This window comes from Phyllostomus discolor, chromosome 12 (genome assembly GCF_004126475.2).
Source record: "Phyllostomus discolor isolate MPI-MPIP mPhyDis1 chromosome 12, mPhyDis1.pri.v3, whole genome shotgun sequence".
In the NCBI taxonomy this organism is placed as follows: domain Eukaryota; kingdom Metazoa; phylum Chordata; class Mammalia; order Chiroptera; family Phyllostomidae; genus Phyllostomus; species Phyllostomus discolor.
The window spans coordinates 31,238,631-31,264,485 of NC_040914.2; the positions used below are offsets into that span (position 1 = coordinate 31,238,631).

General features: G+C 44.1%; 1 protein-coding gene across 1 annotated transcript in view; it reads right to left on the reverse strand.

Annotated features, from left to right (window-relative positions):
• The window catches only part of NIPA1 (NIPA magnesium transporter 1), a 32,860-nt gene extending 18,005 nt beyond the window's left edge, over positions 1-14,855 (reverse strand). Inside the window, exon 1 of the mRNA XM_028503680.2 lies at positions 14,678-14,855. Within this exon, the coding sequence (XP_028359481.1) occupies positions 14,678-14,840 (163 nt within the window). The 5' untranslated portion in view covers positions 14,841-14,855. The remainder of the gene's footprint in view (positions 1-14,677) is intronic.
• Between the last annotated feature and the right edge of the window lie 11,000 nt (positions 14,856-25,855).

Sequence of the window (25,855 nt, forward strand, 5' to 3'; positions counted from 1 at the left end):
GAGGAAATCACACACTGATGTTTCTACCTTTCTATCTCCCTTCCCATTTCCCTAAAAATAAATAAATAAATAAATAAAATCTTTAAAATGAGTGGTAGGCTGGGCTACAAAGAACTCAGGGCAAAGGACAAGCTTTTGGTCTCCCTTTTGTTAAAGGCTCCAGGTCAGTTCAAAGTGTCCAGGTTTCAGGAAATGCACTCACACCCCCCGCCAGGAGCTGCTGGAATCCAGCAAAAGGTGTATAGCTCACCCTCCCCTTTGTGGCCAGCATGAGGCAAAATTTGTCGCCTTCTGTGGGCATGAAGTCCGTCAGATTTTCTGTCTGGATGCCTGACGCACACCCCCAGCTGTAGATCAAAGTGAAGCTCCTCCAGGTGGCCCCGAAGGGCCTCGGTCCAGAAGCGCCCCCGTGCTCTGTCCTGAAGGCAGTCCACGGCTCGGCTGGCCTACCCACCCGTGCCCAGCACCCCCTGAGCTGGCTGCCCCACACTCCTTCAGACACTCCTGGCTGCCTGCATCCCACATCGGCCCTCAGCCTGTCATGGATGGATCCTTTTCTCTTATGCCCTAAAACCACTTGGTTCATTCAGTGTCACCTTCGAGCATCACTGCCCTGACATCCCCTGGAGACACCTGTTCAAGCCTAGGCCCCTGTGCCCACTTTTCCCAGGGGACACCTGGGACTCAAGCCTTCTGGTCTCAGGAAGAGCAGGGAGCCGCAGAATCGCGGGGCACGGAGGGGTTTCCGCTGTGTGCATCTACGCTCGTGCCTCCCCTGCTCCACGCCTGGGGGTGGGCTGCAGAGGGAGCAAGAGGGAAATCCTGGCTAAATGGTCCCGCTGCAAACTTTGGGTGCCAGCTGAGAGCTGTTGATGACAGCTGAACACTGTAAGACAAAGAAGCGCTGTGCAAGCACAAGAGAGACTTGTCAGCTGGGGGTGTCAGCTGGGGGTGTCAGCTGGCGGCGAGGCTCTCCGTCCACGGTGCGGTGAACCTTCAGCTGAGGGACACATGGGCACCGGAAATGTCCTTAGAATGTGACTTTCTAGCACAAAAAGACAGACTGTCACCTAGTTTATTTGCCTTCTGATTACAGAGAAAGTGTCCTCACGCGTGTGTGCTCCTGATAACAGAAGTCCCTTTGAACAGCAAAGCAGGAATGGGGCAGTAGGTCCTTTCCTAATCAAGGAGTGCTGTGGTTTTTCTTGAAAAAAAAAAAATGTGTAAAAAAGATGCTACATAATTTGTCCAAAGTTCTTACAAAACGACTACAAATCAAGAAATTCTCCTTTCTGACACCACCACAGTGACGTGAGGGTATGAATCGGAATCAACGTAAGCAGCGGTATTCATCAACCCAGGAATGGATGCAGTACCTGAAGTCCTTTTGCATGTTGGTTATTAGATATGGAGAAGTTATTTTCCTAAAGAAATACGTAGTTTGGGGAGCTCCCTTTTAGTTGCTAGACTGAAAAGCTCCCCGATTTATGTGTTGTTCAATAAAGCCAATTAGTTCTCAAAGGGGAAAAAAGACGTGGTTTTGCATTTTGAAAAAGATGAACAAAGTTGTAGGACTTACACTGGCTGATTTTAAGATTTACTATAAAACTAGATAGCCCTGGCTGGTGTGGCTCAGTGGATTGAGCTCTGGACTGTGAATCAAATGGTCACAGGTTCGATTCCCAGTCAGGGCACCATGCCTGGGTTGTGGGCCCGGTCTCCAAGTAGGGGATGCTCATGAAGCAACCACACATTGATGTTTCTCTCCTTCTCTTTCTCCCTCCCTTCTCCTCTCTAAAAATAAAGAAATAAAATCTTTTAAAAAATAACTACATAATCAAGACATTATGATACGGGCATGGAAAAGACACACACAATGACACAATCAGTTCAGAAATAGACCGACATATCACAGAGCACAGGGAGAAGCATCAGTCCCTTTGAATGTGCTAAACCAGGAGGGTATCAGTAGGGCAGACACCGAACTTTGATTCCTGCTCAGCCATACACAACAATTAGTTCAAGACAGTCAACAGACCTGAAGGTTAAAGCCTAAGCTATCAATCTCCTCCCAGGAAAACACAGCAGGCCATTCGACCCGAGGATACAAAGATTTCTTTCGCAGAAATCAAAAAGGAACACCCACAGAGAAAAAAGAAAAGTTAGACTTCATCAATACAATTTCCGCTCTGCAAAAGGTACCACAAGGAAAATAAAAAGACAAGCCACAAAGGAAACAGTTGCAATCCCAGTAACTGACAAAGGACTTTTGTATCAGGAAACAGACACACACACACACACACACACACAGCCAATCAGTAATAAACAGACAAAACCCAATAAAGTGTAGGCAAAAGTCTTCAAAATACACCTCACAAAAAAAACATACAAATGGTTGATAAACTCATTAAAAGATGCTCAATAGCATTAGGTATCAGGGAAATGCACAATGAAATCACAGTGAGATAGACACCTCTGTACCCTCACCAGAGAGGCTAAAATTAAAGGGATGACAACAGTGCATGTGGAGGGCAGTGTGAAGCGTGTCACAATGAGAGTGTCAAGTGGTGCAATTACAGTGGGAAATGTTGAGAAGCTTCTTAAAACTTAATTATATGCCTGCTCGTGATCCAGCGCTGTTACTCCAAGGCATTTACCCAAAACAAATAACATTAGGCCTTAAAAAGAATTATATAAGAATTGTCAAAGAGCCCTGGCTGGTGTGGCTTAGTGGGTTAAGCATGGGCCATGTGTAGCCAAGGGTCACTGGTTCAATTCCCAGTCAGGGCACATGCCTGGGTTATGGGCCAGGTCCCCAGTAGGGGGCACGCAAGAGGCAATGACATACTGATGTTTCTCTCCCTTTCTTTCTCCCTCCCTTCCCCTCTCTCTGAAAATAAATAAAATCTTTAAAATTATTCAAAGAAAAGACTAAAAAAGCCAATGCCTGTCCAAGGAACTCAAAGCATCATCCCCATACGCTAAAGTTGTGGATTCAATTTCTGGTCAGGGCACACACAAGAATCAACCAATGAATGCGTAAATAAGTGGAACAACAAATCAATATTTCTCTTTCTAAAATAAATTTTAAAAAAAGAACTGTCCTTACACCTTTATTCAAGAAGCAAAATTTGGAAACAACCACATATGGCTGTCACTAGGAGAATAAATGAGCAAACTGTGGTTGATTCAGACAACGGAACGCTACTGAGCAATATAAGGAACGTACTACTGATAATTAATGATGATGAGTCTTCAAAGTATGCTCAGCCAAAAAAAAAAAAAAGCAGACACGAGAAATACACACTGTAATATTCCATATGTATGGAGTTCAAGAGTAGGTAAGAATGATTCACTCTGCAGACCGGGAAGGGGAGCAGGAGCTCTGGTGTGTGCGGGGGGGGCAGGAGGAATGGCATGGGGCGCTGTTTAGGGTGCGGGCAGGAGTCCATTTCCTGACTGGGGTGTTGGTTACAGAGGTATACAAGGTCTGTCTGCAAAAAAGTGCAGCCATCATCGTTAATACAGTGAGAGTGGTTTGCCTGACAAGGATGTACCCTGGAAGCCAAGGAGCATGGACTGGAATGCGCAGGCGTGAACAATGAGCCTTCACTGTACTCATCAGTGGGGGCGGTAGACACAGTTGAGTGAGCGTGTGTACTGTGTGGCCATCGCATGGCCATGTACTCGCTCAAATGACTGAGCGAGTAGAACAATGAATTTACATTAAATTCTGCCTTAAGCTTGAACATTCCTCAGCGGAATCTATTTGGGTGATTCAGAAGGCTGCAGCAATGGACAACTGGTGATTGGCAGCTTCATCATGACAATATGCCATCTTACACATCATGTCTCATGCAGAGTTTTTTTATGAAATGTCAAATCACCCAGGTGACTCAGCCCCCCTAGACCCCAGATTTGGTGCCCTGCAACTTCTGGCTTTTCCCAAAACTAAAATCACCTTTGAAAGAGAAGAGATTTCAGGCAGTCAGTGAGACTCAGAAAAATACAAAGGGACAGCTCATGGCGACTGGGAGAACTGTGTGAGGTCCCAAAGTGCCTACTTTGAAGGGGACTGAGGTGTCATTGTCTTATGTACAATGTTTCTTCTTATATCTTGTATCTCCTTTAATAAATGCTTCTATTTTTCATATCACATGGCTAGATACCTTCTGGACAGACTGCGTCCTAGTTCTCAAAACTCATTAAACTTTATCCTTAAGATCTGTGCAGCTTACTCTATGGAATTATACTCCAATATATTTTTTTAAAGAAATAGTTCCTAAACAATAGCTAAACTTCTAGCAGCCCACACAATGCTGAGCATAATGCAATGACGGGTGTGATCAAATTTCTCCCAGTTTCTATGGGAAATTCCATTCTGTGTTCCAAAGGGTAAGTAAGAATCCAGCACAGGTGGACACATTCTCTCTCTTTATCCTGCAATAATGTGCCTTCAGCCATGACTGCAAGAAAGGAACTGAGTCCCTAGCTGGTGTGGCTCAGTGGACTGAGTGCTGGCCTGTGAACCAAAGGCTTGCCAGTTTGATTCCCAATCAGGGCACATGCCTGGCTTGCGGGCCAGGTCCTCAGTAGGGTTGCAAGAGGCAACCACACTTTGATGTTTCTCTCCCTCTCTTCTCTCTTCCCTTCTCTAAAAATAAATAAATAAAATCTTAAAAGAAAAAGAAGGAACTGAGGCAGGGCAAAAAAATATTTGGAATACATGTTTATATTTCCACTATACTTAAATATGAACATGCCTCTTTTTTATTTTTTAAATTATTTTTTAAATCCTCACTTGAGGATGTTTTTATTGATTTTTTAGAGAACGAAGGAAGGAAGGGAAGGAGGGAGAAGAAGGAGGGAAAGACAGAGAAATATTGATTGCTGTCTCCTGTATGTGCCCCTACCGAGGATCGAACCACAACCCAGGCAATGTGCCCTAACCAGGAAATCGAAGCCACAACCTTTCAGTGTATGAGGCGCTGCTCCAACCAACTGAGCCACCCGGCCACGGCTGAGCACACCTCTTTCAACCATTGCCGGTGGGAATGGAAATAGTGTGATGTTCCTGGAAATCAATTTCACTATATACATATTTAATGAAAACATCCAGGGTGGGGCAAAAGTAGGTTTGCAGCTGTGAGGGCGTGACACACAGAGTTTATAATTGTGTTACTAATTTATTAATTACTGTTATTTTCCAAATGAACAACTGTAAACCTACTTTTGCTCCTCTGTGTATGTAGTTCATACATAGTTTCCATGAGCATCCTCACCTTAAAACTCAATTTTGAGGGAGCGATCCAAAGGAATACTCGACATTCAAAGATTTACATGCAAGGAGAGTCACCAGAACACATGATATGAAACATGGGGATGGGCTCAGGGCAGAGCGAGAGTGCCCACAGGGCACACACAGATGCACACAGTACAGCCTCCAGGGGCTACTGCGTTTTTATTATTTTATTTATTTATTTATTAAATATTTTATTTCTTTATTTTTAGAGAGAAGGGAAAGGAGGGAGAAAGAGAGGGAGAGAAACATCAATGTGTGGTTGCCTCTCACGTGGCTCCCACTAGGCACCTGGCCTGAAACCCAGGCATATGCCCTGTCTGGGAATCGAACCAGTGACCCTTTGGTTCCCAGCCCATGCTCAATTCACTGAGCTATGCCATCCAGGGCGCTACTGTGGTTTTAACAAGCACAATGAGGAGGCAGCCACCTCACAGCAATGCATGCATCAAAGCTGGATCCTGATTCTCAAGGAAAATGGGGGCAAACTCAGCAGATAGTCACAGAAATCTGAACACTGACCAGGCATGTTAGTATATTTAAGAATTATTACAATAGCTTTTTGTTTTTTAAGATTTTATTTATTTCTTTTCAGAGAGCAGAAAGGAAGGAGAATGAGAGGGAGAGAAACAGCAATATGTGGTTGCCTCTTGTGCATCCCCCTACTTGGGACCCTGGCCTGCAACCCACGCATGTGCCTTGACTAGGAATGGACCCCGAAACCCTTTGGTTAGCAGACCGGCACTCAATCCACTGAGCCACACCAGACAGGTGGGCCTCATTTGACATTTTCCAAACTAAAAAGGTTTTAAAAACATTTTTTTAAATAGATTATGATTCAGTAGGTCTGTGATGGGGTCTGAGACTGCATTCTTTTTTTTTAAATGTTATTTATTTATTTTGAGAGAGAGTGAAAGAGAGAGAGACATCAATGTGCAGTTGCTGGGGGCTGTGGCCTGCAACCCAGGCATGTGCCCTGACTGGCAATCGAACCTGCGACACTTTGGTTCACAGCCTGCGCTCAATCTACTGAGCTACGCCAGCCAGGGCTTAAAAACATTTTAAGGATATACATATTTTTGGAATGTCTGATGCGTGGTGTTTGTTTCATTATTCTCTCTAACCTCCATGTGTTAGTAGTTTAATCCGTAAGATTTTTTTCATTTCAATTCAATTTGGAAATATAAGTATTGAATGTGACTAGAAATGAAAACATCCTAACTGTAACAGTAGTTATATTAAGGTGAGGACATAAACACCTTGTAGTTTTCTGTTCATAGTATTAGGTACTTCTCAGATCTTTTTAAAAAAGATTGTATTTATTTATTTTCAGAGAGAGAGGAAAGGAGGCAGAAAAAGGGGGAGAGAAACATGCACGCCCCCAGCTGGGGACCTAGCCCACAAGCCAGGCATGTGCCCTGCCAGGGATTCAAACCGACGACCTTCCAGTTCATAGGCTGGCACTCAGTCCACTGAGCCATACCAGCCAGGGCACTTCTCAGATGACCAGATATTCTATAAGCAGGAAGATGTTTTTTAAACACATAACTATGTCAGGTTCTGTGTACTGAGTACATGCATAATACCAACAGGCTGTGCCTGGGCATGAACACACAAGGTAACCGCTCCGCCTGGCCTCCCTAGGCTGAGGGCACTGCCTCCCGAGTCCCACACACTGATGCCCCCAATGTCTAAAAGGGGTTCACTTGCAGTTACAGGCTCTTGGCACAGAAGTATCAGGGCCTGTAGGTTTAGGGAGAGTTGAATTGAGTGTATTGTATTGGATTGGCCAAAAAGTTTGTTTACTTTTTTCCATAAAATAAAGGACACATTTTTCATTTTCACCAATAACTTGACTGATTTGGATATTTTGAGTATGTTGGCTATCTCCCCAGTGATATAACGCTGATTGTTCTCAATTGATGTCTCGATTTGATCGCTATCAACTTCAACTGGTCTGCCTGACCGTGGAGTGAAATCTCCAGCATGAAACTCACAAACCACTTTTGACACGTTCGATCAGTCATGGTACCTTCTCCATACACTGCACAAATCCTTTTTTGCATTTCAGTTGCATTTTTGCCTTTCTTGAAATAATAGAGCATGATATGCTGAAAGTGTTGCATATTTTCTTTCATCTCCAATATTAAAAGGGCTACATAAAAATTCATCAATGTTGATGTTTTTTAAAAATGCATGCTGATATGACAGCTGCCACAATACAATCTAAAAAATGTTTTAGGATGAAGCTAAAAAACAAACAAACAAACAAACAAACAAACTAAGCCTAGGCTGGTGTGGCTCAGTGGATTGAGCACAGGCCTGCACACTAAAGGGTCACCGGTTTGATTCCTGGTTAGGGCACATGCCTGGGTTGCCAGCCAGGTCCCCAGTAGGGGGTGTGCGAGAGGCAACCACACACTGATGTTTCTCTCCCTCTCTTTCTCCCTCCCTTTCCCTCTGCCCAAAAATAAATACATAAAATCTTAAAAAACAAAACAAAACAAAACAACCTAAGCAGAACCAGTGTACAGATAAAAACTAAATAAACTTTTTGGCCAACTCAATATTTGAAAAGTAGTCTTTTCTAGTCCCTCATGGTTAAAAATTTTTGTAAATTAAAAAATGTATTGAAAGAGAGAGAGGGGGGAAGGAAGAGAGAAACATTGATTTGTTGTTCCACTTATTGATGCATTCATTGGGTGATTCTTGTATGTGCCCTGACCAGGGATTGAACCCACAACCTTGATGTGTTGGGATGCCTCTAACCCACTGAGCTACCTGGCCAGGGCAAAATATTGTTTTAAAAAGACTGCTTAGGCAATGGCTGGGTAGCTCAATTGGTACAGCGTTATCTCACTGTGCCAAAGTTGTGGGTTCGATCCCTGGTCAGGGCACATATAAGAATCAATCAATAAGTGCATAAATAAGTGGAAAAACAAATTGATCTCTCTGTCTCAATATTAATTTTTAAAAATTTTTTTAAATTGTTTACTCATTAAGGACTTACTTAAGGGACCAAAAATACAAGTTACATTATATTTTGTACTCTAGAAATATTTCTGAGGAAAATATATACTCCGTCTAGCTGCAGTTCATTAAGAACAGTGGGTATTTATTTCAGGCAGAAATTTAATTAAGCTAGTGACCTGTTCCTCCTCACGTGAAAATAAGAATTCTTATTTGTGTTAATAAGCATATGGGTATTAAGTATTAATTATACTTATAATAACCCAGTATCAGAGTACCAGCATTTCCAAATAAAAGCTTTCCCCCTCATCAGAAAAGCCTTATTTATAGGTGAATTTGTCTTTCTTCCTTCTCCCCTTCCCTACAGGCAGAAGGACGACGCAGATCCTCTTCAAAACCAGCTGGAACTGAGTTCAAATCCCAGCCCCGCCATTCCTGTATCAGGGCATGCCTCAACTTCCCCTTCTGGATCAGCCTCATGGGACCTGGGCACAGTCCCCTCCTGCACTGGATGTGGCAGAAGTGGCACTGCAAGACTTCCCAGGCCAGGTCCCAAGGATCCACATGGCTTCCACTGTGCTCCGTGGAAGGTTTGGTCTAGGGGAAGTTACCCTCCACATAAGGGATCTGACTTCCCGGAGACCACCACAGTACAAGGAAGCCCAGGTGTGAAGAGACTGAGCGGAGAGATGGAGGGAGGGGCTCAGCAAGCCCCCAGCTGTGCCTGCTGCCTCAGGCCAGTGAGTGAAGAAGTCACCGTGGAAGGCCAGTCCGGTCAAACCTGCAGGTGATTCCGGTCCATCCACGATGTGACCCCCAGGACAGTCACCCATCAGAGTCCACTCAACCCACAGAACAGTGACAGATAAATGAGTCAGGGACACCGTGGACCTTCTGTTAAGCAGGGCCTCCTTTATCTTCTCTTCTTATGGAAACGGTATCAGGTAAACCAGGTCTGGGCTTTGGAAGCTTACTATTCTCACCTCGGTCCTTATTGACAATCTCTCCTCAGGCTAGATAGAGATCAGACGGGGCTACAGTGTTTCAGCCATGGAGAGGACTCTGGATTCTGTTACTTAGTAGAGGCCAAAGATAGGTTACTCGGCTTGGAGTACCTTGAAGGAAGCTCTGAAATCTCTTCATAAAATTTAAGCTCCAGCCCTGGCTGGTGTGGCTCAGTGGATTGAGTGCTAGCCTGCGAACCATAGGGTCACCAGTTCCATTCCCAGTCAGGGCACATGCCTGGGATGCAGGCCAGGTCCCCAGTAGGGGGTGCGCCAGAGGCAACCACACACTAATGTTTCGCTCTCTCTTTCTCCCTCCCTTCTCTCTCTAAAAATAAATAAATAAAACCTTTAAAAATTAAAAAAAATTAAGATCAGGTTTTACCCTCTTCACTCCATGGTTACTCGCAGCAAGTTGGGTGGCATTACATTACTCAGGGGCCACCACAGGCCTCCCAGTGGACTGGACATGCGCTCTGCAAGAACCGAGATCTAGAGGGAGTGTAGACAAGTGGACGGGTCACCATCCCATGGGTGTCGGAGGCAAGAAGAGGCTGAGGACAGGTGCCAAGACAACCCCTGGGGAAGGGCCACTGACGCCAAATGACATGTGTGGAAGGTTCACAGAAGCAGAGGAATTGCCATCTTTTTGCCATGTATAATGTGCACTTTTTTGACCAAATTTCTGAGGGAAAAATAAAGATGTGCATTATACATGGGTATAACAATCCTGTGTATAATGTGCGGAAAAACGTGGGTGCACGTCATACACGGGAGCGCATAATACATGGCAAAGATACGGTATAACCACAGACCCAAAGGGCTGCAGGAGTGATGACAATGCATGTCCACCTGGGCCCTCGTATGGGGTCACGGGCTCCCGGCTGCATGCCCCGAGATGGTAGGAGAGGCCAGGTAGAAGCGCGGGCACGTCCCGCTGCCCGGGAGCAAGCACGTGCCCTTCAGAAAGCTGCCCTGTGGAAGGGTGTGCGGACTAGCGGACGGGACACCCGGGTCAGTTTCTACTCTTGCGGGACAACTCCCTCACCTTTCCGAGCATCTTCGTGTGACTGCACCTGTGGGCTGTGCTCCCCTCGGGGAAGAGATGACAAAATCCGAACGGCTTTTTAAAAAGAACTGTGGTAAAATATACATAGTATAACATGTACAGTCCAAACTGAAATTCTGTCCCCATTAAATACGAACTCCCTATTTCCCTTCCCCTGGCGACCACCATCCCACTCTCTGTCCGTGTGACTTTGCCCATTCTGTATATCTCGTATGAGTGGAATTGTAACAGAATGTGTCCTTTTGTGATTGGCTGATTTCACTTGCTATAATCATGTCCTCCAGTTTCACGCAGGTTGTAGCAGATGGCAGAATTCCCTTCCTTTTTACAGCTAAATAATATTCCATTTAATGCATATACCACAGACTGTTCATCCATTTATCTGTCAATGGCTATTTGGTTGTTTCCACCTTTAAAAAAAAATCCTCACCCAAGGGTATGTTTACTGACTTTAGAGAAACATGGATCAGTTACCTTCCAACTACACCATGACCAGGGACCGAACCTGCAACCCAAGCGTGTGCCCTGACCAGGGATCAAACCAGCAACCTTGTGGTGTACAGGACGACACTCCAACCAACTGAGCTACCCAGCCAAAGCTGATTGTTTCCGCCTTTTATCTATTGCAAACAATGCTGCTATAAACACAGGGGCACCAACGTCTGTTCAGGTTCCTGCTTTCTTTTGGGTATACATAAAGAAGTGGCATTGCTGGACCATGTGGTAATTTTACGTTTACGTTTTTGAGGAATCGCCATAGTCTTTTTCATAGCAGCTGCACCAATTTTACATTTTCACCGACAGTGCACAAGAGTGCCCGTTTCTCCACAATAGCAGCCTAATAGCTGTGAGTTGCTGTCTCTTGGTTTTGATGAAAGGGGATTTTAAAAGGTCCGAGGGTTCATCCTGGCCTAGGCATCAACACAGAGTTACTTGCCTATTCAATTCTCCAAAACCTCGCACAAATTCGAAGACCTGGCTTTCTCGAGACTCTCCGCAAAGCCTGTCCCAGGGGCAGGAGATGGCCCCACACTGGCAGACCCCCTGGTCCCTCCTCACCCACACTCCACTGCACAGAAATTCTAATGTTTCAGCTGGACTTTCCACAGATGCCTTCACGCCCTGTGGTTACCTTGCTCTCCTCATCGAAGCTCTGCCTCCACTGGGCTCTCACCCTAGATATACTGTGAATGACCTGTCGCCCCAAGGTGCCACCCGCTGCCTTCTCCCCATTGGCAGAGTCCTTCAAAGACTCCCCAGCAGCCAGGTACTCCCCAGAGCCTACTGCTGTGGCCAGGACCTCCTGGCCCACCCCATTCACTGGGAAGGTCCTTTCAAGAGTCAGTGAGCCCTGACCGGTGTGGCTCAGTGGGTTGGGCGTCATCCTGCAAAGCAAACCAGTCGCCAGTTTGAAACCTGGTCAGGACACACGCCTGGGCTGTGAGTTTGGTCCTGGTCTGGGAGCGTACAAGAGGCAAGAGATCAATGTTTCTTTCTCACATCGATGTCTCTCTCCCTCTCTTTCTCTCTCCCTGCTCCCCTCTCTCTAAAAATAAATAAATAATAAATAATAAATAAATAATAATAAATCTTAAAAAAAAAAAAAGACTGAAAGCCCCTTACCAGAAAAAGCCACACCCAGAAAAAAGCCTCACCCTTGGCTCGCCTGAAACTGAAACTCCAAAGAAATACTACCACAGGACAGTTCATCTAAAGTTGAAATTTCCAGCGAGACAGAGGGTTTTACCACGTCCAAAACCGCCAGCCCTCCCCAGCCCCTAGCTACCCCCTCTTTCCTCTTATCTCCTCAGCTGCAGGCGTCCCACAGAGGTCAGCTCTGTGGCTGGTTAACAGAGGTGATGACAGGTCCTAGAAGGAGCAGATTCTAAAACTGGGTAACTTCAATATCCACAGCAGCGCCTCGCACACAATAAGGGCCTCGCAAAGGTCGGCTGAACAAATCAACACGAAGCCATCAAAACAAGACTCTGTCTGTCTCCCCCACCACAACCAGCCCAGCTAGCGTGTGCCAGAAGTGGTGTGTGGCAACCGGGGAAATATAAAATGAGCAAATGTCGCATTTTCACTTTTTTAAATTTAAAGGCATAGCTGGCAGGTACAAATAACAGAGTCGGTCATGGGTTTTCCTTTTTTTTGGTTGATTTTTTAAAACTTTATTTTTTTATTTGTTTATTTTTAGAGAGAGGGGAAGGCAGGGAAGGGAAAGAAACATCAATGTGTGTTTGCTTCTTGAGGGCTCCCTACTGGGGACCTGGCCTACAACCCAGGCATGTGCCCTGACTGGGAATCGAACTAGTGACCCTTTGGTTCACAGGCCAGCGCTCAACCCACTGAGCCACACCAGCCAGGGCTCAGGTTGGCTTTTTTTTCCCTCGGATTCACTAACTGCCGTGAACACGTAAGTTGAGCTGAAGTGACACGTTTAGTTTGACCCCATGATTGTTTGGTTTGCATTAACTGACATCTATGTTTAGGTTTCTGTAGAGATCATCTTGTGTCTTATCTCGTCTAGGAGAGTTTCTCAGACTGTACAACCTCGACAGGCTGTCCCTCAGTTTACTGGGTTGGCCAAAAAGTCCGTTTAGTTTTTTCGCTTTAATGACTCTAGTATTTAGTTGTCTTTAACTTCATCCGAAACAACTGTGTAGGACTGCTTTGTGACAGCTGTCCTATCAGCATGCATTAAAAAAAAAAAAAACTTACCAAAACTGGTGAATTTCTGTGTAGACATTTTAACATTGAAGATGGAAGACAATATGCAATATTTTCGGCATATTATGCTCTATGGTTTCAAGAAAGGTAAAAACGTGACTGAAACACAAGAAATAATTTGTGCAGTGTATGGAGAAGGGGCTGTGACTGATTGAATATGTCAAAATTGGTTTGTGAAGTTTCTTGGTTCTACTGACATTTTGGCCAAATAATTCTTTCCTGTCTGTCTGGTGCATTGGAAGATGTTCAGCAGTGCCCCTGGCCTCTACCCCTTAGAAGTCAATAGCGGGAGAGAGCCAACACACTCAAAATATCCAAATCAATAAAGTTATCGGGGAAAATGAAAAATGTGTCTTTTATTTTATGGAAAAAAAATACACGGACTTTTTGGCCAATCCAATAAGTCTATTAGATGTTTTTCTCATGGTTAGGCTGGGGCGGTGGGCTTGTGGGGGGTCACCCGAAGAGGTGAGGTGCCCGTCTCACCCACCCTGCCTGGGGCATGTGAGTTCTTTATTTCTGAGTCACAGCAAACACTTCAGCCACTCCTGACCCCCTGCAGACTGCCAGGCACTCCCCTAAGAACCAGCCCGCCCTGCCGTCCCGCCCCCCGCTGTCTGTTTGTCACCTGAGAGACACATCACATCTGCACGCTAAAGAATCGCTACTTGGTTTTAGTTAGATTCTAGGTACAGTCGGCCATGTTATCACAAATACCCATGACTTTTCACTCCCTATTCTGGGTCCCTTTATCGCTTTCCTGAAGGCGCTCCGGGACCCGAGGCCGCTCAGGGAACGGGTCACCAGCGTTTTGGAATGCGAACTATGAAAGGAGTTGGCTCTCCAACTCGGGACTCCCGGCTAACACCCACTGTCTCAGTCCTCACGGCCAAAAGGTCTCCTTTCACTTTCAAAGCGGGTGTCGCGTTCTGTCAAGCGCCTCGGCCTCAGCACCGAGGGGAACGGGAGGAGCAGGACCGCGACGCTGTCACCTTCTCCAGCGCCGAAGGCCGGGTTCAACCCGCTGCGGCCCCCGCTCAAGGCTCAGCCGGCCCTTTGGGGGTTTTAGGACGCTGCCTTGCCTTTCCGTCACTGGACAGCCCTTGCAGTCGGAGGGTTCACGTCTAAGCCCGAGAAGGATCCAGCCCGGACCCACGCGCGGCAGCCCGGGAGGGCACAGCCCCCTCGCCCGCCGGCCAGCGCGCACTTCTCACGTGGGCGCCCGCAGGCAGCGCGAAAGCAGGCCGGGCCGCGGACTGCGCCCACTTCGGGGCCGCTGTGCACAGGAGGGTTACCCGGTGGCGGGTGAGGGGACACGCACGGCCCGGGCAGGAGGAAGAAGCCGGCTGGAGAAACGCTGTGACCTGAACCAGGCCCCGCCGGCCACTGGGAAGGGAGAGAAGCGGTGGCGGCGACCCAACTACCATCGCTCGGGGCGCCGGGCGATTCCGGGCGGCCTCGGGAGCGGCCCCGGTGGAGACGCAGGCGGTGCGCAGGGCCGCGTTCCCGTCCCCGTCCCGGGCTCAGGCGGGACTCTGAGCGATGCACCGGCGGCCGCCCTCCACCCCCGCCGACCCCAGTGCAGCCCGCGGCCCGCCCTACCTCGCCGCTTGGCACGCACGATGCCCTTCTTCTGCAGCACGAACGTGGACCCGTTCACCAGGCTTGACACGACAGCCACGCCCAGGCCGAGCGACACGGCGGCGGGGCTCGGGCTGCGCGCCCCCTCCCCGGCCGCCGCCGCTGCCGCCGCTGCAGTCCCCATTCCGCCCGCGCCCGCCCTCCGCGCCTGCGCACGGGCGCCGCCGGCCTGGGGGCGGGGTCGGGAGTCGCAGGGCGGGCTCGGGGGGCGGGGTGGGAGGGGCTCCGGGGAGCCGCAGGGGCGGGGCGGGCTCCTGGGTCTGCGGGCCGGGCCCCAGGAGTGAGAAAAGAGAGGACCGGGGTGCTTCGGGGCAGGGGGCTCTAAGAGTGACGAGGAACGGGTTAAGGCTGTAGGTGGGTCTTTGGGCAGACGGGGTTCCCACATTTGGCAAACCAAAACTTGCGGGGCACGCAGTTCAGTGTCCACATCAGGTGAATAATTGCAAGTGTGGCCCTGGCTGGGTGCTCAGTTGGCTAGAAGACGGTCCCCAAACACCAGGGTTGGGGGTTTGATTCCAGGAGAGGGAACACGGAAGGATCAAGCAGTGGGTGCCTCCATAAGTCGAACAACAAACGATGTTTCTGGTTTTCTCTCTCTACTAATCAACCAATAAAAATAAAATTCTTGTTTTATTGTTGTTCAATTACAGTTGTCCCAATTGTTCCCCCCATTGCTCTCTCCTGCCTTGCCCCCCTCAGTCAATTCCCACCTTGTTGTCCGTTACCATGGGTCCTTTATACACGTTCCTTAACTAGATCCTTCTTCTTCTTTCCCCTCTTATCTCTCTCCTTCCTCCCCTCTGGTCACTGTCAGTTTGTTCTTTATTTTCATGTCTTTGGTTCTAGTTTGCTTATTTGTTTGTTTTGTTGATTAGGTTCCACTTATAGGTGAGATCATACAGTATTTGTCTTTCACCACCTGGCTTATCTCACTCAGCTTTCCAGCTCCATCCATGCTGTCTCAAAGGGTAGGAGCTCCTTCTTTCTCTCTGCTGCATAGAATTCCATTGTGTAAACGTGCCATAGTTTTTTGATCCATTCATTTACTGATGGGCACCTAGGTTGCTTCCAGCACTTGGCTATTGTAAATTGTGCTGCTATGAATATTGGGGTGCATAGGTTCTTTTTAATTAGTGATTCAGGATTCTTAAGGTATAACCCCAGCGGTGGGATCACTGGATCAAAGGGCAGTCCCATCTTTAGTTTTTTGAGGAAATTCCATTTTCCACAGTGGCTGCACCAGTCTGTATTCCCACCAACAGTGCATGAGGGTTCCCTTTTCCCCACAGCCTCTCCGGTAATTGTTGTTTGTTGATTTATTAATGGTAGCCATTCTGACCCATGTAAAGTGGTATCTCATTGTGGTTTTAATGTGCATCTTTCTGATGGCTAGTGATGCTGAGCATCCTTTCACATATTTATGGGCCCTCTGTATGTCCTCCTTGGAGAAGTGTCTATTCAAGTCCTTTGCCCATTTTTTAAATTGGCTTTTTTCTCTTCCTGACGTTGAGTCATATGAGTTCTTCATATATTTTGGAGATCAAACCCTTGTCTAAGGTATCATTGACAAATATGTTTTCCCAGAGAGTTGGTTCCCTTTTCACTTTGCTGTTTTCTTTAGCCATGCAGAAGCACTTTAATTTGATGTAGTCACATTTGTGTATTCTTTCCTTTATATTCCTTTCCCTATGTGATATATTGACTGAGATATTGCTTGGTGGGACAGCTGACATTTTACTGCCTATGTTTTTCAGAAAAAGAAATAGAAGACATCAAATTGGAAAGGAGGAAGCAAAACTGTCATTGTTAGTAGATGACATCATAGTGTACATAGAAAACCCCAGAGGCTCCACCAAAAAACTATTCGACTGAGTAGATGAATTTGGCAAAACAGCAGGATGCAAAGTCAATATTCAGAAAGCAAAGGCATTTTTGTACACCGACAAGGAAATAGCAGAAATAGGAAAAAAATCCCATTTGCCATAGCAACAAGAAAAATAAAGTACCTTGGAATAAACTGAACGAAGGAGGTAAAAGACCTGTACTTAGAAAACCACAGATCACTAAAGAATTCGTAAGAAATCACTATAGATTCCTAAGAAATTAAGGAAGACACAAACAAATGGAAGAATATATCGTGTTCATGGATAGGAAGAATTAATATCATTAAAATGTCCATACTACCCAAAGCAATCTATAAATTTAATGTAATCCTTATCCAAATACCAATGACATATTTCACAGGTATAGAATAAATATTTCAAAAATTTATGTGGAACCACAAATGATCCCAAATGGCATCAACAATTTTGAGAAAGAAGAACAAAGCAGGAGGGATCACAATACATGATATCAAATTATATTACAAAGCCACTGTAATCAAAGTCTGGTGCCAGCATAAGAACAGACACATGGATCAATGGAAAAGAATAGAAAGCCTACAAATAAACCCATGTCTCTATAGTCAATTAATATTTGAGAAAGGGTGCAGGAGTAAATAAATGGAGTAAAAATAGCCTCTTCAATAAATGGTGTTGGGATATCTGGACAGGTACATGCAAAAAAAAAAAAAAAAGAAAAGAAAAGAAAGTGGATCACCAACTTACACCATACACCCAAATAAACTCACGATGAATAAAAGACTTAAATATGTCATGACACCATAAAAATAAAATTCCTTTTTTCCATTTAAGATTTTATTTATTTATTTTTAGAGAGAGGGGGAAGGGAGAAGGGAAGAGGAGAAACATAGATTAGTTGTCTCTTGCGCGCCCCCTACTGGAGACGCAGCCCACAACCCAGACATGTGGTCTGATCAAGAATTGACACAATGACCCTTCGGTTTGCAGGCTGATGCTCAATCCACTGAACTACACTAACCAGAGCTAGAATTCTTTAAAAAATAATAATTGTGTGTGTCCCACGCACTATTTGAGGTTGAAGAGCTACAACAGGGCACAGCCTTTCCAGTACCACCGTCCATAAGCAACCTCCACTCAGAGGCCAACTGGGAGCCAGCCACCCCTGGTGTCAGAAACCAGAGCCGTCTGTTGCAGAAACTCAGATGGCACCACCCAATGGGGTGTGGAGTCAGCCATTCACACACTGGAGCTTGTGATCATAACATCTAATCTCCTAATTTATGTTTTTATTTTTACTTTTTATTCTTCAATAGTTGACGTTATATTAGTTTCGGATGTACAGCATAGTGATCAGATTATATAACACACAAAGTGTTCACCCAGGTAAGTCTAGTACTCACCTGACTCCATACATACTTATTATAATATTTTAATAGTATGAACCCATTTATTAATAATTATATGCGCCCTGGCTGGTGTGGTTCAGTGGATTGAGCATGGGCCTGTGAACGTAAAGGTTGTTGGTTCGATTCTCAGTCAGGGCACATGCTTGGGTTGCAGGCCAGGTCCCCAATGGGAGGTGCACAAGAGGCAACCACATATTGATGTTGCTCTCCCTTTCTTTCTCCTTCTCTTCCCTTCTCTCTAAAAAGTAAATGAATAAAACCTTAAAAAAATAATTATATGCATACACTAAACAGATTTTTGGAGTCTTAGCATTAAAATAAATGATTTGGATAGTGAAAATTTGGATAATATTTACTTTATTCTTTTTTATCATAAGCATGTATTATTTTTCCTTCGCTAACCTTTACTCATAACAATAATTGAATTCCTTTATAATTGATAAAAAGAAAGCAAAATGTCCTCTGAACAATCAACTTTTGAAAAAAATCAATTTGCAAATGTTGGTATTTTTATTATATCTAAAATTATTTTTTTCAACGTGATCAGTGACAGTTGACATACAATTTTATATTAGTTTTGGATATAAAAGATAGTGATTAGACATTTACTGTATTTTCCCATGCATAATGTACATCCACATTTTTGGCCCAAACTTTCAGGGGAAAAAATCTCTCATTTTAATTGTTTAACTCAATTATTCATTTTTTAATATTTAGAAACAAAACTGATGATTGTAGTACAGAGTATCATTTTGCAAATGGATATTGTCATTGCTTTCTACAGTTGTACTTTTCATGCATAAGCATAAATAAAAGAATTAAGCACATTTATATAGATACAGAATTAGTACTCCCCATGTATAATGCACATCCTTATTTTTCCCTCAAACATTTGCACAAAAAAGTGAGCATTATACACTGCAAAATACGATATGTAACTTTCAATGTGATCCCCACCCACGCCCCAGTCTAGTACCCACCTGGCCCCATACACAGTTATTATAATATCATTGACTGTATTCCCTGTGCTGTACTTTACATCCTTGTGACTGTTTTCATAACTGGCAAATTGCACATCTGAATCCCTTCCCTCGATTCCTTTCTCTTGGGTAACCATCAAAATGTTCTCTGTATGTGAGTTTATTTCTGTTTTATTTGTTCATTTACTGTATTTATTTTATTTTTAAAGTACTTTATTTATTTATTTTTTAGAGAGAGGGGAAGGGAGAGAGAAAGAGAGGGAGAGAATCATTAATGCGTGGTTGCATCTCACACACCCACTTCTGGGGACCTGGCCTAAACCCAGACACGTGCCCCAACAGGAAATTGAACTGGTTACCCTTTGGTTTGCAGGCTGGCACTCAATTCACTAGCCACACCAGCGAGGGCTATTATTTTTTTTTTAGATTGCACATTTAAGTGAAACCATATGGTATTTGTCTTCCTCTGCCTGACTTATTTCACTTACCATAATACCCTCTAGGTCCATCCCTATTGTCAAAAATGGCAAAATTTCATTCTTCTTAATGACCAAGTAGTAATCTGTTGTATATAGTTACTATCTCTTTGTTTAACCATCTATCCATGGGCATTTAGATTGCTTCCCTATCTTGGCTAATTACCTAATTTATTTTTATTGAAATATATCAAAATTACAGAAAGCATGAAAACCAAGAACTATTAATTTAAAAATTACTAAATACCACAACCCTAGCCTATTATTTTAGATGTTCTTCCATTTAAAATAAACTTAATTGTATTTGTTTCCAATCAGAATATATAAAATATATCTTTGTTATTTGATATATCATAATCAGTTTCCATGTTGTTACATAATTGTGATCATTTTAGTGACAATATAACTTCCCATAAAGTTAATTACTATAATTTGTCTAACCATTTAACACTGTTGGTTGTTAGATTGCTACCTGTTTTTTTCTATTATAAATGATGCCATAAAGAACTCGTTCATAAATTTAAAATAGCAAACTTACTCTCTATTAAAATATAGGTTAAAGAATTTAAACCTATACCTATCTGCAGCATTATTAGTTTGTGGAATGATACAATATACTAGTATTGTTTCTGTATGAAAACTTTAATGCTGAATAAATCTAGACCATTGACTATTCTTTTTTGTTGTGGCAACATACATGTATATAGCATAAAGCTTGCTGTTTTTAGCCCTGGCTGGTGTGGCTCAGCAGAATGAACGCCAGTCTGTGAACCAAAGGGTCACTGGTCCAATTCCCAGTCAGGGCACATGCCTGGGATGTGGGCCAGGTCCTCAGTAGGGGGCGCGAGAGAAGCAACCACACATTAATATTTCTCTCCCTCTCTCCTTCCCTTCCCTTCTGTCTAAAATTAAATAAGTAAAATCTTTAAAAACATTTTAAATTTCCCACTCCTTAAACCCTTGCAGCAACTCTGCAGATGTAACTACCTAGGTAACCAGAAGAAGGAATTCTTTGTGGGGAGTGAAATTTAAATGCCTTTGTTGTTTTTATACTTTGTTTATTGTGAAATAGAGAAAAAAATATTACATCAACCAAATGCAGAATGAAATGACCGATGGACATGGGAGTGGGGGCCAGCTAGGTGGAGGGGGGGCAAAGGGGAAAATTGGGACAACTGTGATAGTGTAAACAATAAAATATTTAAATTGAAAAAATGCACAACGGAACAAAATAGCATTTTAAGGTTAATTCTTAGGTGACCGCCTCCCAGGCCAAGACCTAGGTTGTTGGCAGCCACCCCAAGCACCTGCCTGCTCTTTCTGCAGCCCATCCACCTCCTCCCACACTGGAGAAAACTACTCACCCATTTCTCTTGGTTTCATATCCTAATGATAAGAAAACTATGGCCTGTGGACCAAATCTGACTTCAGACTGCTTATTTTTTTTAAGATTTTCTTTCTTTATTTTTAGAGGGAAAGGGAGGGAGAAAGAGAGGGAGGGAAACATCAATGTGTGGCTCTCGCACTACCCCTACTGGAACTCTCCTACAACCCAGGCATGTGCCCTGACTGGGAATGGAACCTGCGATGCTTTGGTTCACAGCCCACGCTCAATCCACTGAGCTATGCCAACCAGGGCTCAGACTCTTTTTTTTTTTTTTTAAGATTTTATTTATTTATTTTTAGAGAGGGAAGGGAAGGAGAAAGAGAGAGAGAGAGAGAGAGAGAGAGAGAGAGAAACATCAATGTGTGGTTGCTGGGGGTCGTGGCCCGCAACCTAGGCACGCGCCCTGACTGGGAACTGAACCTGCAATGCCTGGTTCACAGCCCACACTCAATCCACTGAGCTACGCCAGCCAGGGCCAGACTCTTTTTTTAAGTAAACTTTTAATTGTATATAAGTATACCGATTCCTTTATGACCACTTTCATGCTTTGAGAGCACAGTTGAATAGTTGCAACAGACACCAGGTGGCCGGCGAAGCCTAAAATATTTTCTATCTGGTTCTTGCCAGAAAAAAACTTGCTATCCCCCCAGTTTTGTGTATGATCTACCAAGCTGCTAGTTTGCTGTCTTCTGCTGCATGTTCTACTGAGCTCCCCAGGCTGCTGGCAGGATTCCCTGCTGTGGACTCGCACCGCCCACTTCTCTGGCAATCTCCTTCAGCTTTAAGGGAGGAATCTAGCCAAAGAGTCCCATGGTGCAACGCTCAGTCCATTGAAGCTATTATAAACTGAAATGTCTTTTAATTTTACCTTTGAATTATTGATAGCTAGTGTATAGAAATACATTTCATTTTACTTTTTGTTTTTCATTGCTTTTTAGAGAGGAATGGGGAGAAATATATACATGAGAAAGTAATATCAATCAGTTGCTTTTGGGACACGCCCCAATCAGGGGCTAAACCTGCAACTCAGGTATGTGCTCTTACCGGGAATTGAACCCACAACCCTTTGGTTACAGGATGACACTCCAACCAGCTAAGCTACACTGGCCAGAGAGAAATACCAGTTATTTAAAAATATTGATCTTGTACCCTCTAACCTTGGTGAATTCATTAATTAGCTCTAATAATTTTTTAATTTAATATTTTATCCTCACCTGAGGACATTTTTTTTTATTGCTTTTAAAAGAAGAAGGGAGAGAGGGAAACATCCATGCCCAAGAGAAGCATTGATTGGTTGTCCATTATACACACCTGGATCAGGGTTCAAATTCACAACTTACTCATGTGCCCCGACCAGGAACTGAATCCGCAACCTTTTGGTTACATGATGGCGCTCCAACCAACGGAGTCAAGATTTAATGCATTTTAAATAGATTCTTAAGATTGTCCATATAAAGCTCATGTCATCTGCAGACACAGAGTTTTACTTCTTTTCCACTCAGGTTCCTTTTCATGCATAATTGCTCTAGTGGGAACTTCATGTTGAATTCATTGAATAGGGAGAGCAACAGAGGAATCCTTTTCTGCTTTTTTTTTTTTTGAGATTTTCTTCTTTATTTTTAGACAGAAGGGAAGGGAGGGAGAAAGAGAGGGAGAGAAACATCAGTGTGTGGTTGCCTCTTGTGCACCTCCTACTGGGGACCTGGCCTGCAACCCAGGCATGTGCCCTGACTGGGAATTGAACCAGCGACCCTTTGGTTATTAGAATTAATTCTAATTCTAATTCTTTCTTTAATAGCTTTCTTTAACTCCGATGTCTGGGCTGCCTCAAACACAGTTCTTATTCAGTAAGACCTCATTTCCTATAACTGTTAAATTCAAAAGAGGCTAACTACTTTTAGGATAACGTTGACCTTTAACAAATACCCAGGTATGTCTCCAGCAAAATTGTTTCCAAATAAGATATTACTTGGAAATAAGATATTACTTGGAAACAATAAAAAAAATTGCAATTCTGGATATTGCAGTTGAATGGCAAACCATACACTAGTTTAGAGACTAGGGAAGAAGAAGGTTCTTTTACAGAGAAAAGGGTAAGTTCAGAGGTGCTGTTGTAAACCAGGAGTTCATTGGAGGAAACTAGGTGTTCAAAGTGTACTGACTTTTCATTGGCTGAGCTGTTACAGTCTTTCATTGGCTGAATGGTTGCCCAGCAAGAAGAAGTTCCATCTTCTTCCTGCTGGAGTGATACAATAGAAAAACATCTTTCTTTGGAATGTGGAACCTACTTCTCTTTCTATTCCAACTGGTAGGGGGTGAGAGCTCCTCCTGTAGACCTCCCCATACTCCAATTTTTTAAAAGGTTTTATTTATTTTACTTTTTAGAGAAAAGGGAAGGGAGGAGAAAGAGGGAGAGAAACATCAATGTGCGAGAGATAAATTGATTGGTTGCCTCTCGCATGCCCCCTACTGGGGACCTGGCCCACAACCTGTGCATGTGGCCTGACTAAGAATCGAACCAGCGACCTTCTGGTTTGCAGGCTGGCACTCAATCCACTGAGCCAAACCAGCCAGGGTGCAGCTCCAATTTAAATAAGATTTCTGCTTATTAATCTTCACATCACCAAGTGTCCCCTGCTTGTTGAATTACACTTGTTCGTGTTCCAAGTATGACCAACTTCTCTTTCCTCCCCTCTGCTTGTTGGATCCTAGATCTTTGTCCTGAATATTGGAAAGCACTTCCAGGTCATGAAGGCCACTGCTTGTTGCAAATAACACCTCTAGGTTCCCAGTGAGTACACCTACTTCCAGGGCTTTCCAGCTGTTTCCACTGCTCGTTAGATCCCAGAAGTGTAGGGTAAGTGCTTCACAGCTAGTGTTTTGATTTTCATATTAGCGCCTGATATTAAGCTTTTGATTGCACAGGCATTGATTTCAGTTGCTGGGACATTAATTTGTTTTTTTTTTCTTTATTTTAAACTTTTTTTATTGTTGTTCAAGTACAATTTTCTGCTTTCCCCCCAACCCCTCCCCACCACCCCAGTGTTTCCTCCCTCCCTCCCCTGTTTCCACCCCACCTTGTTGTTGTCCATGTGTCCTTTATACTTGTTCCTGTAAACCATTCTCCCTTTTCCTCCATTTCCCCTTCTCCTCTGGCCACTGTCAGCCTGTTCTCAATTTCAATGTCTTTGGCTATACTTTGCTTGCTTGTTCGTTTTGTTGATTAGGTTCCTGTTCATGGTGAGATCATATGGTATTTGACTTCACAGCCTGGCTTATTGCACTTAGCATAATGCTCTCCAGTTTCATCCATGTTGTTGCAAAGGGTAGGAGCTCCTTCTTTCTCTCTGCTGCATAGTATTCCATTGTGTACATATGCCATAATTTTTTCATCCATTCATTTACTGATGGGCAGTTAGGTTGCTTCCAGCACTTGGCTATTGTAAATAATGCTACTATGAACATTGGAGTGCATAGGTTCTTTTGGATTGGTGTTTCAGGGTTTCTTAGCATATAATCCTAGCAGTGGAATTGCTGGGTCAAAAGGCAGTTCCATTTTTAGTTTTCTGAGAAAATTCCTTACTGTTTTCTACAGTGGCTGCACCAGTCTGCAATCCCACCAACAGAACACTAGGGTTCCCTTCTTTTCACAACCTCACCAGCACTTGTTGTTTGTTGATTTGTTTATGATGGCCATTCTGACCAGTGTGAAGTGATATCTCATTGTGGATTTAATTTGCATCTCTCTGATGGCTAGCCATACCGAGTATGTTTTCATATGTCGCTGAGACATTAATTAGAAAGGCACCGTTTTCAATAAACATATTGACAACTACACAGTTGATTAAAGAGCCAGGCTGTACCAACCATGAAGTCCCCCTTGTAGGAAGCACTTCTTAGAGAGAGGAGAAGAGAGAGAGGGAGAGAAACATCAATGCTTCTCAATGAAACAATGAAACATCCACATCCCAATCCACTGAACCACACCAGCTGGGGCTGGATCTCCGTTTCTAATTATGGGAGTGTATCCCGGCACTGAGGAATAGGCTCCTCTGCCGTTTGGAATCCTAGCATAGATTCTGGGTGTTGACCTCTACTCTTAGGGCACCAAATCTTGTCTCTGTTGCTTGTTTAAACTCGTGAGCCAAGGTTCCAAATAGGGGAATCTAATTTAAGGACATCAAGACCTTTCTCTTCTGTTTGTTGGATCCACAGTCTTTGTGCTCCGGGCTCTAAGGCCATGTCTCCTGTGCTTGTTGGATGACAAGTCTTGAACCTGACACTTGCTATCGTCCAACATGGTCTGCTCCCCCCAGACACAGAGTTCATGTCTTTTCTATTGGTCAGACCTCAGGTCCCTGTTCTGTTGCTTGTCTGAATCCAGTTTCCTGGGTTCAGATAATAAGGGTCCCACGTTTCCAGGTTCCAAGTAGGATCAAGGTCCTGCCTCCTCTGATTGTTGCATCCCAGGTCCCTAGGTTTTGGGAATGAGCCTCTATTCCCTGAGCAATGAGGCCACATTGCGTGTCCTTAATAGATCCTGAGCACCTAGGTTCTGAGTGTAGGCAACTAATTCTGAGTCACAGAAGCTCTTTGACTTGGCCCTGGCTAGGTTAGCTCAGGTGGTTAGAGCGCTGTCCGAAAACACCAGGGTTGTGAGTTTGATCCCCAGTCAGGGCACATACAAGAATGAACCAATGAATGCCTTAATAAGTGGAATAACAAATCGATGTTTCTCTCTTTCTTTCTCTCCCTTCTATACTTTAAAACATTTTTTTTGAAACAAGAAAATCTTTCTGACTCTACCTTCGCTTTAACCCTCAGTTTCTATTTACCTTTGAACCCAGAGATATTCTAGAGGTTTTAAAATTTGGCTATATTTAGACTGAAACACCATTTCCAATATGTCTAGGTATTTTTAAGTGGAAGGATTTTTTTCTCACAGAATTTATTCCATGATATTTCCAGAAATGAAACTTTGCTAGTTAACTAAGATAAATATTACACTCCATTTTTTCTGAAGTCTTA